This window comes from Ctenopharyngodon idella, chromosome 2, assembly GCF_019924925.1.
Source record: "Ctenopharyngodon idella isolate HZGC_01 chromosome 2, HZGC01, whole genome shotgun sequence".
NCBI classification, from domain to species: Eukaryota; Metazoa; Chordata; class Actinopteri; order Cypriniformes; family Xenocyprididae; genus Ctenopharyngodon; species Ctenopharyngodon idella.
In genome coordinates, this window is record NC_067221.1 from 4,259,731 (window position 1) to 4,278,302 (window position 18,572).

The 18,572-nt window shown below is 37.7% G+C and overlaps 1 protein-coding gene across 1 annotated transcript in view; it reads right to left on the bottom strand.

The window, feature by feature from the left end:
- Positions 1-18,572, bottom strand: part of pth1r (parathyroid hormone 1 receptor) — a 96,546-nt gene that overhangs the window by 28,616 nt on the left and 49,358 nt on the right. Inside the window, exon 2 of the mRNA XM_051916968.1 lies at positions 18,403-18,505. Within this exon, the coding sequence (XP_051772928.1) occupies positions 18,403-18,505 (103 nt within the window). The remainder of the gene's footprint in view (positions 1-18,402; positions 18,506-18,572) is intronic.

Sequence of the window (18,572 nt, forward strand, 5' to 3'; positions counted from 1 at the left end):
TCCTCTTTCTCTTTAAAAGTCAAAAGTCTTCAATAAGTTGTGCAGTATACTTACATGTTACAGTATTACATTACACATACAGTATAAGTACATTTGGTTACACTTTATTTTAAGGTTTCTTTGTTACAGTGTAATTACATTTAAGTACTGTAAGTAATGCATCACTTTTAAAAGTAACTTTCCCCAACACTGGTAATTAGATTTGTAATAATTCTGTTGAACATATCCAACTTCAACAGCAGCAAATGTGAATCTGGGACAATTATGCAGAACATCATGTAAGTTCATTTTATCAAATGCTTAATTGTATTACGTACAGTAAGTGTATATTAGTTAATGATAGCTAATAAAAAATCTTTGCATTTTGAAATTTAACTTTTTGCATTCAAACCCTGAAACTGAATGCTTAAGACCCTGTTAGATGAAGCTCCAAAATTTCTGTGACATTAAATGTATATAAATTATAGTTACATAAATCAGTAGTAATGCTAATGGGCTCTTTAATGAGAAGAAATTACAGAAGGAAAAGTAAAAATACAGATGGATGCACTTCATGTACACAGGGGACATGAGAAATCAAATTTGACCTTTTGTCCTTATTGTTGAGCCCTGAAAAGTATATAAAAATATATAAAGGTCACGATTATGTTCACTTCAAGGACTTTCAGTTTGTTGTCACTCCTGTCTCATGTTCCCTGTTCCACCTTGCAGCCACTCATCAGTTACCATGGACACTAACGATCCTCACAGCTATTCGTCATTTACCTCTGTGTATTTAAGTTCCTGCTTGCGTTCAGTTCTTTGTCCGGTATCGTACATGTTAAGTGCACGTGTTGCTACCTGTTCTCCTGTCTCGGGATTATATATATATATATATATATATATATATATATTAAACTTCATGTTGGATTATATTTGTCTTCCTCATCTGTCTTCCTGCAACAATACATGACAACAATCCTATAATTTTAGCATACTCTGTTCATACAGTAGGCTTCGTCGAAATGCGGTTGTGAGTCGTGAACATTTACAGTGTGAGTTTGTTTATAGAATGTGGTTGTCACTGCTGTAAACTCCAATATATAAATATAACTATTTAAAAGAACATTATTTTTTGTGCATCCAGTAGGATCGTAACTTGCTCATCCATATTGAGGCAAAAACCCCAATAACTTGGATGTGCATGGTGTATGGTAAACATTTTTAACAATCTCCTCAGTTTCTCTTGAATGTAATTCAAACAAATAAACCATTTTTTTTTTTTTTTGAGTGACAGATATTTGGAAATGAACTGATATTAACATGAATCACACTTTGTTCTCTCAGGCTACAGTGTTAAATGTTGATTAACTTCAAGACTTACAGTGATAGAATGATAGGTTAAGAGTATCAATTTCTGTTTATCAATTTTTCATTTTCCCTTTTTCTTTTTCTGTTCTGCGCCACAACCTCTATCAATGTTGGTCACGTGACAGACTTACAGTAATGTCGGAGGGTGAGCAGTTGATAATATCACTTATATAATAAATAAAATGTTAGAACTCATCTAAAATACTAAACAAAAGCTACTAATATGAAGTCATTAGCCTTGTTTTAATCACCCCATTTTCATTTCTACACTTTTTTGGAATTACAAGTTTGTGAGTGTCAAATGTCTTCAATAGTCTACAGCAAAGTGGAGCATAAATCTCTTTCAGTCACTTAAACAACTAAAGCACACAGCAAACTTTTATCATACCTCCTTTTCTTTGTTTCACGACATGCTATAACTTCACACTTAAGGCCAAACTGACACCAAGAGCACAAAGCAGCTTCTATTCCTGCACTAGTAACAATGGTTCATGTCATTCAAGTCTTTGAAAATGTAATAGTGTAGGAACAGAAGAATGAGGCGTAGATCTAGACCACCTACAATATTTCAAAGTCTGTTCTTGTATGAAAAATTAAAATGGTCACTTTTGACAAAGAACTGAATTATATGAAAATATATCAGTGACAAAGTCTTAAATGAGTCTGAATAAGAGTCTAAATGACTGAAGATAACACATTTATATGCACTTTTAAATGCTTGTAAATAGCTGTTGTTTTGTATGTAGGATCCAGATCTCTGATAAAGGCAAGGGTTCTGTCCTGATTGTCTTTGTTTTGTGTGACAGTGTTTGTTTTGTGTACGAGCACATGACTTTGTCTGTGTTTATATTGACCATGTGCTCTCCTCATCTGGTGTCCTCGTTTAGTCTTGTCTAGTCCTTCTTTTGTTAGTTGTTTGGTTCCACTTTATATTAGGTGTCTTTAATTACTATGTACTTACATCAAAATAAATAAATACAAATAAACATGTAAACAATAGTCAGGCACAATGTACTCATTGTGTTGATGCTGTAGGTTAGGACAGGTTTGGTGGTATGGTTAGGTTAAAGGGTGGTTTAAGGTGTAAGTAAAGGTCAACAGTGTAATTATAGATGTCAATACAGAAATTAATTACAGCTTACAGGTATTTTTAGATATAAGTACAACGTAAAAACATGTATGTACACAATAAGTGCACTGTATTAAATAATTTATTTAATAATTTTAGTCTTGAGTTTTCTTCCGGGAACTCCGGGTTTCAGTATTCCTCATTTAAATAATTCCCGCCCAAGACATACGCAGAATAAAGGGGCAGGGCCTGGTTAAGTTATTTAGTAGTGTGTTGAAACTGGCTTTTATGGTAAGGGGCGGGACATTTCCTCAAAGTGCTTGACCAATCACAACACACTGCTCCAGCCGACCAATCAGAGCACATTGTGCTTTTCAGAAGGAGGGGCTTCATAGAGACAGGAACTAAACAGAGCGTTATTGACAGACTGGGAAGAGAGGAGCTGCAACAATGGAGAATATGAGGAAAATAATGTGTTTTTCAATCATTCAAGCATGAAAACCTGTTCTAGTAGAGCCCAAAAACAAAATCAAGGGCATAAAATGGCCTCTTTAACTCTTTCCCCGCCACTGACACAATTTTCTGTCAATCCATGTTTTCACTGTTATTCGGTAGGGGGCACTGTTGTGCATCTTCTGAAAGAGTATAGCATCTCTGGATCCAGAAACAAGTGAGGAAGAAGAAGCGACAGAATCATTGCTTATGCACAAGTAAGCTAAAGTGATCATCAAACATTAAACAGCACATAAATCAAGACTGCCTAACGTTACTGAATGAAATGTCGAACCCATGAATAGGAAATGACTGTGAAACTGTGGAGGTGTTGATGGACTTGATCTACTCCATCTGTTTTGATCATCGTTCTGAATCCTTTTGACAAAAACATGATTTTCTCAACTTTTTGTTGAAAATGTTTTTTTTTTTTGTTTTTTTTTCACATTTAAGTGTTGATAAAAAAAAGAATGCATGAAGCTGTTTTCACTTGATCCTTGTGTGCTTTCCTCAATATATTGTGCTTCCTTTCCTCTTGTGTTGGCCTGATTGTTTAGTGCCACACGTTTTGTACGCTCACTTTTAGTTGAGTTTATCTTGCCTTGTCCTGTCCTGTTATGACCCTTGCCTGTTATCAATCTAAGTCAACCTCTTATTCAAAGTGCTAGCTTATATTAGTACATACATAGGCCCGGTTTCACAGACAAGGCTTAGGTTAAGCCAGGATTAGGCTTTAGTTCTTATAGGACATTTTAATAGCAGGGTGTACTGGTGTCCATCTTGAGACAAAACAATGGCACTGACGTATTTTAAGATGTGCCAGAGCAAGTTGTTTTCAGTTAAAACAGCTCAAACATGCATTTTACTCTGTGACTAGGCTTAAGCCTTGTCTGCGAAACCAGGGGTTATGATTACAAAAGAAGCCTATGTTTTTCTATGCATCTAGTCTAGCAACTTTTACAGCACTGCCCTTATCGGAAATTAGCGTGTCATATTGTCTAGTTGCGTTGTTCACATGCTGCTGCTCTGTTGTCATAAAAAAGTCACTTAAATATAATATTTGAAGTTGTAATAGTTTTAGGTCTCATCATGAATATTTAAGAGATGTAAATGTTCCTACCAAAACAAGGTGACGTCAATGGTTCCTGAAGAGACAATCTTTCACTAAAACTCAATATTCTCATTCATAGAAGTTTAGTTACTCAGTCTTCATAAGCAACAACATTATTCTCCTATTTGCATTCCTGAGAAACTAACTTTGAAATCAAATTGCATTTTTTCACTCTGTGCATTACTTAGTGTTCTCCATTAGTATATTAATGATATTGTTCCTCATGCATGATCGAAACTCCTTGACTTCTATAAGTAACTTAAGGTGAAACGCATACTTCTTTACAGGCACAATGAATAGAATCGCACTGGCTTGTTATATGCTCCATCTGTACATGAATTTTGTTTATAGTATCTGAAGGTCAAATACATGTTCTAGAACTTTATGTATTTCCTACATGACACTGCTGAAAAAACTAAGCATTGTATGCTAAACAAAGCACTGTATGCAAAGAATACATTATCTGATAGCATTAGATATGCGAATGCCTATTCATTCACTTTTAACGTGTTCTCATTCAAGCAGTGTTTAGTCGCTGTTTCTTCTTTAGCCTTCATTAACCCATAAAAAATAATTTTGTTGGTATGAATTAATGTACTTAGGTTGATTCAGTGATGTTTTGACTAGTTAATTTAGATGTTACCATATTTTTAGTGCTTTTGACATTGAACGCAAAAGCATATATTCTTGCTAGCTTGCTTATGGTTTATAATTTCATTGCAATGTTTTGTGATTTGGAATATAATAATAATAAAGTTCACTTATCTTAAGACATTAAATTTCAGAAGAAGGCTTGTCTACAGCTAACACTGAACCAAATTATTAGTTAGAAGCAGCTCACTGGCTGCAGATGCAACAGAGACCAATCAGCTTGTGCCGTGTTGTAAATGATGTCATAGTGATCAGATTGCGTTAAGGACCTATTAGCCTGCGCCATCTAGAGTTTCATGACAGAACTAGATATTTATAGTAAATAAGGCTTCAGTTGAGAATCATCTCATTCTTAGTTCCTCTCTCCCCGCAGAACTGACAGAAATGCCTTTTCGTTTTTTTTCCCCCAAAGTTTTCTTGGCAACACTAGTATTTCTGGCTTTGCTTTCAGTCGCTGTTATTGAAACCATCTGCCCCCAACTTGCCACAAATAACTAGTTGAGGATAAATCTCAGCGTATGGCTTTACTGCAGATCCATTATTTTCCTATGCCTGTAATTAAAGATTTTCAGAGGGAAAATCAAAGCGTATGATGGAGCACATTTTATATGCCTGGAGACCAGCTTGTCAATTTTTGCAAATGTAATTAAAGGCGAGTTTCAGACAACAGGCCTGTTTTGCAGGTCACTTGTCCTGGAGGGAGTGTGCCATGTGTGTTTCATATTTCCAAAATAACAATAGCCAAATGCCGAGGTTTTCATCTTACATATAGAGCATTAAGCCGCAGACCACCTCCAATAGCCTTCTGGTTTCAGATATAGCTCCACACAGAATCATCACATATAATTTCCCAACATCCAAGGTTACGAGGAAGCTATAAACGTATCTGATGAGGTTGTGGGTATTGATGATGTCATTTGGGGTTTCTGAATAATATTTATCTTCTTGCCCCCTTCTCACATGAGATTCGGAGCGGCTGGCATGAATTGTGCCGGGGTTTTGATATATGAAAGCTTTTATAGCAATCTGGTGGTGTTATTTTACACCCAACCGCAAAGTTTGAGCGTCAGGCTATTTTCACACACAGGCCAGAGAGTGTCAGGGATTGTGGAAGCCACATCCCGGCACTGTGCGACCCAGGCCGAAACCTCAGTGTCTCTCTCAATGGGAACCTTGTTCATGCCCCGCCATGGAGACTTGGTCTTAACCGAAGCACAAACGTGCAATAATAACAAATAAGAGCTTCGCAGTGCAGCGAGCTCTGAGGCCTAGCCTTGACTTGAGGTTGAGGAGGCTCTGCCACCTCCAGCCTGGACTAGAATAGATAAACTGACTCAGCTAACTATTTGCTGAGCAAACACGACGATGCAATGGTCTAATAATAGTTGGCTCAATGGTTAGTGGAGAGCACCACATAAACTGCAGCATAAAACGTCAAGGGTGGTCCCACAAAAGACATGGTCAGGGGCGAAGCAGAAGACATTGCTGAATCAATCCCCGTGTCTTTCCTCACTCAGCAAGACGGAGGGATGTAGCGGCCAACCGTTTCCTTTTGATGGTGAATACTTGAAAATAGACTTGTTTTTACTGTAGGAAATCTCCTTAATGTGCTATGACATGCATTTATTGTACTAGGGCCAGAACTGTCTTTGGCAATACCTCACACAAGCAAGAAAACATTGAGAATTGCTTTGACGGCGATGGAGAGAAAGACAGCGATGAGCGGTTAGTGTAAAATTCGAGTTAGAGACAAAAGGGGAAGGAAATGCATCCATCCAGTTTCCAAACTGTTTGTGTTATGTAGGGTTGCAGTGATGCTGGAGTCCATCACAGGGCTACACACACACACGACATGTCTGCGACATTTAACAACTGAAATGTCCAGCAGTGAGTGGCACAAAAAGCATGTTCAATTTCATTTGAAACAGATGAATGTGAATCTGGTGACGTTTTATTACGATGGTTGTTGTACGTATCACAGCAGTTTGGAAATTAAATGTCACCTTTGAAAATAATGTACCACCTACAATAAACCAGTGACAGAGCTAACAAAAGCAGATGTGACATAAAAACACATTTGCTGAAGCAACCGTGCATTTTTAGTTTGATTCTACTTTGAGTTCTTTTATCGTGACTCACATTTCAAGTGTACCAGGTGAGCTACTGAGCAAGTTTACTACATCAGAAAAGTTACACATATGGAGCTGATTATGTGATGCAAACGTCAAAATGTATTCGTTAAAAATCATGCACTATGGTGAAAGTGTTCTGAGGTCATAGCAAAGTCTTTATTAATCGATAATCTGCCATTGTAATCATAATTTGTGTGAAAAGGAATAAAAGATGTTTGTGTTTTATTGCCTATACAGTGATCATTTCGCCTGGAAACTGAAGTGATTTGTATGTATTGGTACGCGTTTTGCAAAAATTTAGTTAGAGACATGTTTTTCCAATGAGCCTGTGTTGCACACTCATTGTCAATTTACAGTCTCCAGTTCACCTGTGCTGCATGTCTTTTAATTGTCGGGGAAACCAGAGCACCCTAAAGAAACCCACACCCAGACAAGGAACACATGCAAACACCACACAGAAAGGTCGTCTGGCTCAGCAGAGTCTTAAAGCAGAACCCTTCTTGCTGTGAGGCGACAACCACCGTGAGCCACCATGAGCCACCATACTCGCCTAAACACAGGAAATGTGCAGTGTTACACATTGAGGCTGACAGACTACATGCTAAATGGTGTTACAATCCCAGATGCTGCAAAATTGTATAATACTGTTGGGATTGCTCTGACACGATGATGTGACCTGCTTCAAAAGACCTTGCAAAACAACAAGAGCCAGTCATTTCAGAACAGAAAGAAATACACATGAAAAGGTCATAAACAAACAAGGATGTCTAAGATGATGAAAATGAAAAATCTTTTTTAGGCTGAAAACCAAATTCATTGGTTTCATTTGTTTTTGAAAAACGTTTCCATACACTCCAAAATTTCCAAATGGTCCATCCATAAAATAATATAATTTTCTTTACCTTGAATATATGTGAATGCACATATCTTATTCATTCTTTTCAAATTAGCTTTCAAACATATTTTTCAAGGTAAAAACATTTTACAGACTAATCTTGCCATATCATAAAAAGTTCAATTTTCAAGGTCAACGTTTTTCATGCATGTAAATGGTTTTATATACTGCAGTGTTCATAGAGCTCCTCATTAAGAACAACTATGCCTCAAGAACCATTGGAGTAAGTCAAATTGTATTTTTAATATTTGAGGAAAAGAAAATTGTATTTTTAATATTTGAGAAACAACAAAAACAACAACTGCGAACTAATCCTAGTGTCGAACAATTTTCTGGACTCCCAAGGTCAATATTACTGTATCAAAGCATTTTGATCTTTAGTATTTGGATGGCTATAACAGGGTCATTTGAAAAGTTTACCCAGAAGCCAATTCCCAAACAAAACTTAAAGAACCTCAAGAAAACTTCATGAAAATCGGTGAAACATGCGACATGTAGGGCCCTATCATACACCCGGTGCAATGCGATGCCAGGCATGATGCAAGTGTTTTTTTGCTAGTTTCAGCACGATGCAGTTATCATTTTCTTGTCCAGTGCCCATGTTGTTTAAATAGCAAATGCACTCGTGCCCATCTGTTCGCCCACCGGCGCACTGGTGTAAAAACGAGGTGTGTTCAGGTGCACTGTTGGTGTGTTGCTATTTTGAGACAACTGAAAACGTTACGCCCAAAACACACCTATTGCTCATTAAGAGAATAGGGACAACCCTTTTGGACCATACACCTGGTGCGCCGACCATTTTTTCCATCGTTAAACTAGCAAAAGAGGATTCAGACATAGGATTCCCTATTCTAAGTGCTCCTGCGCCATGCACTTCAGACCATGTGCTTAGATCGTTAAAATAGTGACCATGATTCTAAAGAGGCATGCAAACTTTTATGGAGAATGGGCAATAGGTGGCAATACAACAGTTATAAATATTAAAAACGTATTTCTATGGTAAGTTACCTGAAATGGTCTTTTTCATCTCTGCTTATAGACTTGCTACATAAAATATAGGCTAATATCTTTTTACGAGTACAGTTAAAAGTCTTAAAGCACTTGAACACTGACAATTGCTGCTTGTAGCTATTTTTTTAATTTTTAAATAAATTAATAGATCCACTTTTTAAAAAAAGTGTCACATCACTGACCCAAATACAAAATGCATTGCAACCATTACCAGTGACTTCTAGTCTCAGCACTTCAAAAACAGAAAAAGACATCATGCACACTCTTTGTCAGAGATAACATGCTTAGCCTAATTTCTTCCGCTGGTCCATGATCAGAAAGACGTGTGCACCCTTCCAAAAGGGGTCAGGAAACAGCCACCAGAAAGAGCACAGAGTCATCAGGTAAACAGGTCAGATCTGACTCACCCACCCCACAACACAGGGCCAAGACCAGACAGCAGGAAATCTCTCCCAAGATCTGCCACATATAACATCACTTCACATTACTGGGGGGTTTTGAAAAGATTTGATAAAAACAGAATTCTTTTTTTTTTTCTTCACGACTGAACATTGCAGTTGACCTATGCTAATACTGCATGAAACTTACAGCCAGGGAATCTGAGGTTTATTCTCTGGATGCAATAATGACCATCCGGAACTAACATAAGGATTTCTAAAACTATATTTATGTGCGTAAGGTATTTTTTAATAAACAGAGACTATCTGCATAAGTGCAAACAGTGGCAGATACTATGCATGTCAATGTATTGTAGTATATTATAAAACAGTATGCAATAATAACAACATATTCAGTGTGTTTGATTATATTTAGTATCATAAATGGATGCTGCCTCATTGGGACATTACTTGTCCCTGTCCCTACACCTAACCCTAACCATATTGATCCTGCTGAACAGTAAAGGTGTCCTCGAAGCTCCAGGAAGGGAGTTGTGGTTATATATTGAGTATATTTTGAGAGGCTGTGCATTCAACTGTATGTGTACGCCAGTATTCACATCAAAAATGATACTTTGGGCTTAATGATACAAGTGTGTCTGATCAACGTGAGGACACCACATCAAATTTCAATATTAAAAACTTGTTAGTTGCTTTTTCACTTTTAGAATAATTGATTTTTATTGATATGTGATGGGAAACGTGAGAAGAATGGGATCTGATAGGCGGATTTGGACTTGGGTTGTAAGGTAATGTCACTGTCCTTACTTGCCATGCCGCTGTTTTGTCAGGCTCAACCAGTCGATAGTTAGCGTAATTAGCCTTTGCCGACAAGATGGGTTATTTGCACTCATTTGAATTGAGTTTAATCGGATCGATTGAGGTGTTTGCATGAAGGCTTTTCAGTCTGACTGAACCATCAATCCAGTTACTAACAGATTATTTGGTTGCATTTATATGTAAAGAAAAAAACTGTTATATACCTCTAAGATGTTCAGTCATTAAATCTGTATTATATAACGCACAATGGAGTCTGAGATGAAGAAAAAAAAAAGGAAAAATTTAAGCCTGCATGGACATAAAATTTTTTTTAGTTTTTTGAAAAATGTAAAATAAGAATAGTTATGATATAATATAAATAAGAACTATATCCAATTTAAAGGGGTCATGAATTAAGGTCATCATACTACAAGAATATACTGTAAGTTTCAGAACTGAAAGCTTCCTTGTTAGTCCAAAAACAGCTTTTATTGTAACCAAGCCCAGATTACAACTCGTTGTGGAATGTGCCTCTTTATCACGTCATAGAGAGGTGAAAGACCGCCTCTGCAGAAGATCAACGCCTACTTCTACATCATTACCACTGTAGCCCCGCCCACTGATTCGCACATGACAAGTAGTAGGTAAACAACAGACGTGACACAAACACTGGATTGAGCAACTATGCTGCAAACTTTGAAGAGCGCAAATGTTGTGCAGTGTCAGATTGTGGAAAAACACAGTAGCTGCATTGGATTTGCAGAGAGCCTGAAATTAAAAAACAATGCTGTGCCTTCTATACTGGATCTGACAGGAACGGCGCAACACTTACGTGAGTAAAGATTTTACTGTCACTTTTGCTTTGTTACAGATCGTTTAATATGTACGGATTATGTGTACATGACTAACCAAAATCACCAGTGATTTCTGATTAAATAAACTGTGATTATATATAGAAAGCGATTAAAGAACGCTCCCTTTAGCATCGCTAGAGCTGTCAATCAAACAGCGCAAGTTTGTCAGTGACTGAGTTCTGGACTTGCGACAAAACTCCTGTCAGATTCAACAAATCTCTTTTGTAAATCATGTTTGCACTGCTTTCATGCGCTCACCAACATGTCTGTGATCAGCTACATGCTCATCACTGCAACCTTTCATGCCACGATCTCAATATAATGCTATAATCAACGCTTTTCACGATTAGTAAACCTTCAGGACTGTAATAGTAAATACGTGCTAAAAGTTTTCGAGAGTTCCACATGTAATACTATTTCATATGCAAAGATGTTAGCCAATCACAGCAGTAGGCATTTACACTGAAGTCTCACAGCAGACACGCCCCTTAAATCAGAGTGTTCAAATCAGAGGCTAAAATCAGGGTAGGAAAATAGCCTTTTATTTCTAAATTATGACCATTTTTGATATAAAAATCATACTATCATTATAAGTGCACCCCAAGAAACAATATAAAATAATAAAATAATGCAGTTCATGACCACTTTAAGACATTATTTGCAGATCAATAATCAAACAAGCAAATATAAAGGATAACTTACGGAGTTATGCCAGCTTGAGTGCTGCTGTTATTAAAGCAAAAGGTATATTTCCAAAGGGGACAAAAAGGTTTATCTATCATAATTCTAAGAAATTCAAGGTAATTGTTTCAGTACTGGTATAAAAACTATACAAAACTGGAAAAGTCAATGTATCAAAATTCTAAGCAATTCTGAAATAAATAAATAAATAAATAGAATTATGAAGTTTATAGTTCAATTCAGATTTCAGGGATACGTTTTCCGTAACTCGCTGCAGAACCATCACAGTATGATGCATCATTAGAGAAATTACCTGCTAATCACGACTGTTTCGCAAAACTGTAGCAACTTATTTGTTTGAAATCGCGATATCTCCACTCAGCCTTGAAAAATGCAAAATAGACTAGTGGTCTCAGACTTTTGGACCCCACTGTATATTATAATTATTCCTGTCTGTTATTCATCATTTCCAAAGTAGATGAGACACTGGAAATGGTTTTGAAAGAGTGAAAAGAGCACAGTTGTCCGTCTTGGCAGTGACACGAAAGAGATGTCGAGAGGCATTTAGTGTGACAGAGCTCAGACAAGCTAACATTGACTGCATCTGAATGAGAAGTCACTTGAGTGCCAGAGCTCTGCTTAGCATCAGCGTCCAGCTACATTGAGATCAGTGGCCTCTAATAGGAGAACATCTACTGCCTCCTAAACCCCTCATGACAACTCTCTGCTGCTAGATCAACTCAAGACTTTAGTTCAGAACAACTCAACATTGAGCAGGACTGGACTAGCATTACTGCATAAACACAGTCATGGGCAAATCATGGCTGCTGTATAATCTTCACTTCTGTTTCTTTTTCATTTAAATAAACCAGAGCTACTAATTGTCACGGGTAGAGTGCAACTTTTCCAAAAGTGAGATGAGTGACACAGAATGACTGAATAACCAAGAAACTTTAATAAACACATAGAGCGATATACCACTACAATATAGCATTAACTTTAATGTGGGACACTGAACTGAAGAAACAGGGCTTATAAACATAGAGACAGGCAATCAAAGAAACAGGGAGCAGGTGAGAACTAATTAGAAACCATGATAACAAACGAGAACTCAAAGACAGTGACTAGGGCAGTGTTCACACTAGTATTGTCAAAAGTACCGACTTTGATACCAAATCGATACTGAAATTTAAAAAATGTGACACTTTGAGCACTGTTGAGCGGATTCGTTAACACCTCTGATTGGCCGTTGTGTTGACGAGCTCAACATATATGTCTGTGTTTGGCTACAATAATCAACGTTTCAAAATCATGTTATAAATAGACATCTTTCACGCTCTTCACTGAGCGCTTACACAGAAACACACGGGAGCGTTTGAAAGCAGGCATTTATCAGTGGACTGGTCCGCTGATAAACACCTGCTTTCAAACGCTCATGCTTTCAAATTCAAACACTTCTGTGTGCTTTCAAACACTCCTAGGCGTTGATCACTGTAGCCAATCACAGACATACATGCTGAGCATGTCAACACGATTGCCAATCAGAGGTGTTTACAAATCTGCTCAACAGTGCTCAAAGCATCACATCGACTTGGTATCGAAGTCGGTACCTTTGACAACTCTAGTTCACAGTAGCTCCACCTATTTTTTTGCACATTTTGGGATATCACAAAAAAACTGCTGGATAGAAACACCAAAATGTGCATAAATTCTAAAAAAAAAAAACATATACGAATGTTTGAGTTGGATACATTTGTTATCCAATAAGAACACATGCACATAAACTACGACGGAAACACATTTTCCAAATAAATTCCTCAATGCGCATAAAAAAATCATGTGACTTAGCGATGGGATGGCATAACTGGACTACTCAGTGGACCGATTTCATTGCACAGCATCTGAAATGCTGTTTTGGTTGTTCTGAAATGTCATGTTGTCAAAGTGGTTCAGAATAAGAACCGTTTTACAAGACTACGTTCCCAAACAGCAGGCATCTTCCTGCAAAATATGTTTATTGCATTTAGTCTGCGTGCTCCGAGACGCAAATAATTTATTATATATGAAAATTATTATATACAGAGGCTTCTCCTGCTTTTCTTAGTGATATTTAGCGCCAGTTTATCCAGAATGACAATTTCGTTCTCTTTGACTCACTACATAGAAACGCTGCTTTATTCGCAAATGTTTTATGCGATATCTCCATTTTACGCACAAGTTAGATTCGCAACTTTGGATGGAAACACAGCTACTGTCTGTCCAAATCCGATCATTTCTGTATCCGATTGGAATCAAAGAAAACCATGACCTAGAAACTAAACAGAACATCACAATGAAACAAAACAGAATATGACTATGAAACCATGAAACTAGACAGAAAAAGATAAAGAAACCAAACACTGTGACACTAATATACATTTTCATTTCACACATTTTTGACTAATAACTTTCCATGACTTTTCCAGTCAACCGTGAACACTGGATAAGGAGCTAAAAATCATTTGAGAGACATTGCACACAAAAAGAGTAATTTCCAGCTGCATTTTACATATTTTACCAGTTAAATGTTCGATAGAAATTAATGTCCCACTTTATATTAGATGTCTTTAAAGTTGGCATGAAACAGAAGTTGCAATAGTTTTTTTCTTTTCTATTGGGATGTATACAGAATGTGAGTGAAATAGCTGAGCAATCAGGTGAAATTATCAGTACATCTCTGTGACCATCATGACACCTGCAGTGTTATGATTAGATGCTATTTATATTTAGTCCAAATAGTGACAGATTTGCACCTCGGTGTATTGTAGTAAATCGGTATGCAGTAATAAAAACATCTAGTGAATATTTATTAAAATCAGAAATGGATGCTGCCTTATTTGTCCCTAAAACCCACCGCTACACTAACCGTATTGATCCTGCTGGTAAGTAAAAGATTCCTCAAAGGTCCAAGAAGGGAGCCACAGTTTTGAGCATGTTAATGTTATATGAGCTGTCAGCCTGTCCGATCAACGCGAAGGCCTCATCCAACTTTGAGTATAGGTCTATTAAATGCCTGTTTATTACTCTACACTTAATTTCCACTTTTTATTTTTTTTTAAATGTAAAATAAAGTCCTGTTCAAGCTGATATGTAATGAGAAAAGTGAAAGAACCTGCAGTCTGCAGCATGTCCTGATACCATCTGCACACAATAATTCCATCTGTCTAGCAAAAAGGCAAAAGCCTGAAAACAAATGAATGGCTCGCAGTGACTTACAATCACAAGCATATTTTATTTTAAACCGTCATATACAATCATAAGCATATTTTATTTTAAACCATTATCTATAAATATGAAAAATGCATTGGAGAAAGTTGATACTCTAATCTGATCCTTCACCCATGTATAATTATTTTAAGCACAGGGTGTCTTGGAAATGTCCTCTTTGTGTGTAACTAATGTATTGTAGCTTACGTCATGTTTCATTCAAGATTGCATCTAAAATTGAAATGTCTAGCACATATTCCCATTGTGTGAGAGTCTGACACCACGAGATTCCACAACATTTACTCCAGTTCGGACATAAACATCCCTAACTGTTTCATGCTGTGAGACAAAAGTGACTTAACACAAGTAAAATAAGCCTGTGATGAGAAGAAAATAATACAGCAGTCTGGCTATGACAATAGTCCGCCAAAAAAGGTTATTTAAAAATCCTTTGAGACAGTCCACCAGGGAATGAAGTGACCACAGTGAAAGGAAACTGAGGTTGCCATAAAAATGAAAGCCTTTAACACACTCTTCTATTCCCAGATCTCTATTTAGCGTGGCAAATCACCCAAAAGGGATTACACAGAACTGTGCTATGCTGTTTTCCAGGGCAACTTCTGGGGACATTTAGCAGCCGTTGTTTTTTTTGTTTGTTTGTTTTATTCTGATGTTGCAACGCCAATGTATCATTCAGACTTCACACTACAAGTCACTAAGTAAAAATATGATTTTGATTCAGTTATGTCATCAGTTAAAGGGGTCATTTTAATATGTTCCTTGAGGTTCACTTATAATGTTACTAAAGTTTTTTGCACAAATATATTTGCACACATATATGTGTGGAAAAAAACGATTATTTACCGTCAAAGCATTATGAAATCATTTACGCAGTTTGTGATGCAGCTGCTGTCAGATCCAATACAGTTGGCTGCTTCATCTTTCAACAAAAGTTTCTTAGTGAACTCTCCATTACACTGTGCCTCATTTACAAAACAATCTGCAGTCAAATGCTCCGAACAAACATAAAATCCTTCAAATCGATCCGGGGACGCCATTAAAATAAACCATCCACTTGTACAGAAACGAGCTGTTTAAACTGGACGCGTCAAAGCGAAAGTTCTTTCACTCTTCCATTTGTCAAAACAGCCCTGACCCGTCGAGGCATGGACTCCACTAGACCCCTGAAGGTGTGCTGTGGTATCTGCACCAAGATGTTAGCAGCAGATCCTTTAAGTCCTGTAAGTTGTGAGGTGGAGCCTCCATGGAACGGACTTGTTTGTTCAGCACATCCCACAGATGCTCCATTGAATTGAGATCTGGAGAATTTGGAGGTCAAGTCAACACCTCAAACTCGTTGTTGTGCTCCTCAAACCATTCCTAAACCATTTTTGCTTTGTGACAGGGTGCATTATCCTGCTGCTGCCACCAGAGAATACTGTTTCCATGAAAGGGTGTACATGGTCTGCAACAATGCTTAAGTAGGTGGTACGTGTCAAAGTAACATCCACATGGATGGCAGGACCCAAGGTTTCCCAGCAGAACATTGCCCAAAGCATCACACTGCCTCCGCCGGCTTGCCTTCTTCCAATAGTGCATCCTGGTGCCATGTGTTGCCCCATACGCAACAAACTGTGATGCACTGTGTATTCTGACACCTTTCTATCAGAACCAGCAATAACTTCTTGAGCAATTTGAGCTACAGTAGCTCGTCTGTTGGATCGGACCACACGGGCCAGCCTTCGCTCCCCACGTGCATCAGTGAGCCTTGTCCGCCCATGACCCTGTCACCGGTTCACCACTGTTCCATCCTTGGAGCACTTTTGATAGATACTGACCACTGCAGACCGGGAACACCCCACAAGAGCTTTTGGAGATGCTCTGACCCAGTCTAGCCATCACAATTTGGCCCTTGTCAAACTCGCTCAAATCTTTACGCTTGCCCATTTTTCCTGCTTCTAACACATCAACTTTGAGAACAAAATGTTCACTTACTGCCTAATATATCCACCCACTAACAGGTGCCGTGATGAAGAGATAATCAGTGTTATTCACTTCACCTGTCAGTGCTCATAATGTTATGCCTGGTTGGTGTATATATCACGTCTTCGGACCTTTAATCATAAGCACTAAGGTTCTCATCTGAAATACACAAGTCTTAATGCAGCCTGATTGAAGCGGTTTACTTCATTTTGCATGAGTGAATCACATGTATGCACCAAAAGTGTGATAAGATGATGAAATGTGCAACCTATTTGAATTCTCACAAGTACAATAACTATGGTACGTAGTACCTTGATGAATTATGGATCAAGCTAGTTTTCTCTGTGTAAAATGTGTTCTCTTCTAATGATGATTGCAACCCAGTCTCATTAGAAAACAAACCTGCAAGTCGCAAAATACGTACCAATACGTACATGTCGCTGCAGTTTCGATGTGAAATGTCCACTGAGTGGCGCTAAAAGCATGTTCTTTTTTTTTTGCAGGAACAGATAAACGTGAATATGGTACATTTTTATGACGTTGGTTTTTATACGAATCACAGCAGTTCTGATTTGAAATTTGCACTCCATTGCGTTTTAAAATAACGTACCACCAACACTACACCTAAACCTACCCGATAGTGTTAACAAAAGCAAATGTGACATAAAAAGCATCCGTAATCGTGCCGTTTTAGCTTGTTTAGATTTCGCTTTGAGCTCTCTTACCATGACTCGCCTTTCACGGGATTCGTTCCCAGGGCTTCCTCGTCTTAAGTACAACTCTGTGTCAGCTGAGCTACCAAGCAAACTTGTTAAGTTAGAAAAGCGAAACATATGGAGCTGGTTAAGCGATGCAAAGTCCAAAATATATTAGTTTATAAATCATACACTGTGGTAAAAAAGCGTTTTGAAGTCATAACATAATATTGTGCAAGGAGACGTGAAAACGAGTCTTTATTAATCCATAATCTGACCCTGTAATCGCAACTGTGTATGAAAACGATCAAAAGCGCTTGCCGTTTTACTGCCTCTAGCGTTCATTTATGTTGGAAATGAGACCTATGAGACCAGGTTGAATGATTGATAGTAGGAAAAACCTGATATCCAAAAATATGTTAATTATTCATTAATTGCAGTAATCAGCTTTACACATGTGGGTTATAAGAAAACAAAAACAAAAAAATAAATCTCACAAGGAACAATGACCCAGGACTCCGCTAAAACGCTTCACACTTCACATTTCAACCCCCCAATGTTCAAATTAAATCTACACCTTGGAGTCTATTGCTTTTTTAAACAGGGAGCTGACAGACAGCTGCTTTTTTTTTTTTCTTTTTTTTAATGGCTTAAATAACGAGGTGTCAGGACAGTGTAATAGAAACTAATGAATTCTGTTGGCTTTGGCACTGACTGATGGAGTGTTGCTGAGAGATCCAACTTAATCAATGCCAGTTCATTTTAGCATCAACCTGATTGGATGAGGTGTAGCGCAGAGTCACAGTCAAGCACCTGAGACATGACCTCAGCACACATCCCTATGGAGACGCATGTATCCACAACTCCTACGTCCATCAAAGATGTCATTTCAGCAATGCTAAACTGAACCGAGAGTGAAGAGAGCGCTCAGAGACAGTGGATGTTTATGCAGTGACACCGAGAGCCCTGCTGAGATTAGTAGTTTGTTGCTCTGCATGCTGTCATTTTTTTTAAGAATAGAACATTTAAAACTTACCGGTAATTTTATGTTTGGACTTGATCGCTCGCTCGCATTTCCTCTTTGCATTGAACAGCAGATAGATTTGTTCCTCTTTAGTGAGGACATCATCAGCATCGACCTGTACAGACACACAAAATTTGAGTTGATTACCATGGGTATTATTTACCTTCATAAGGGCATATTGT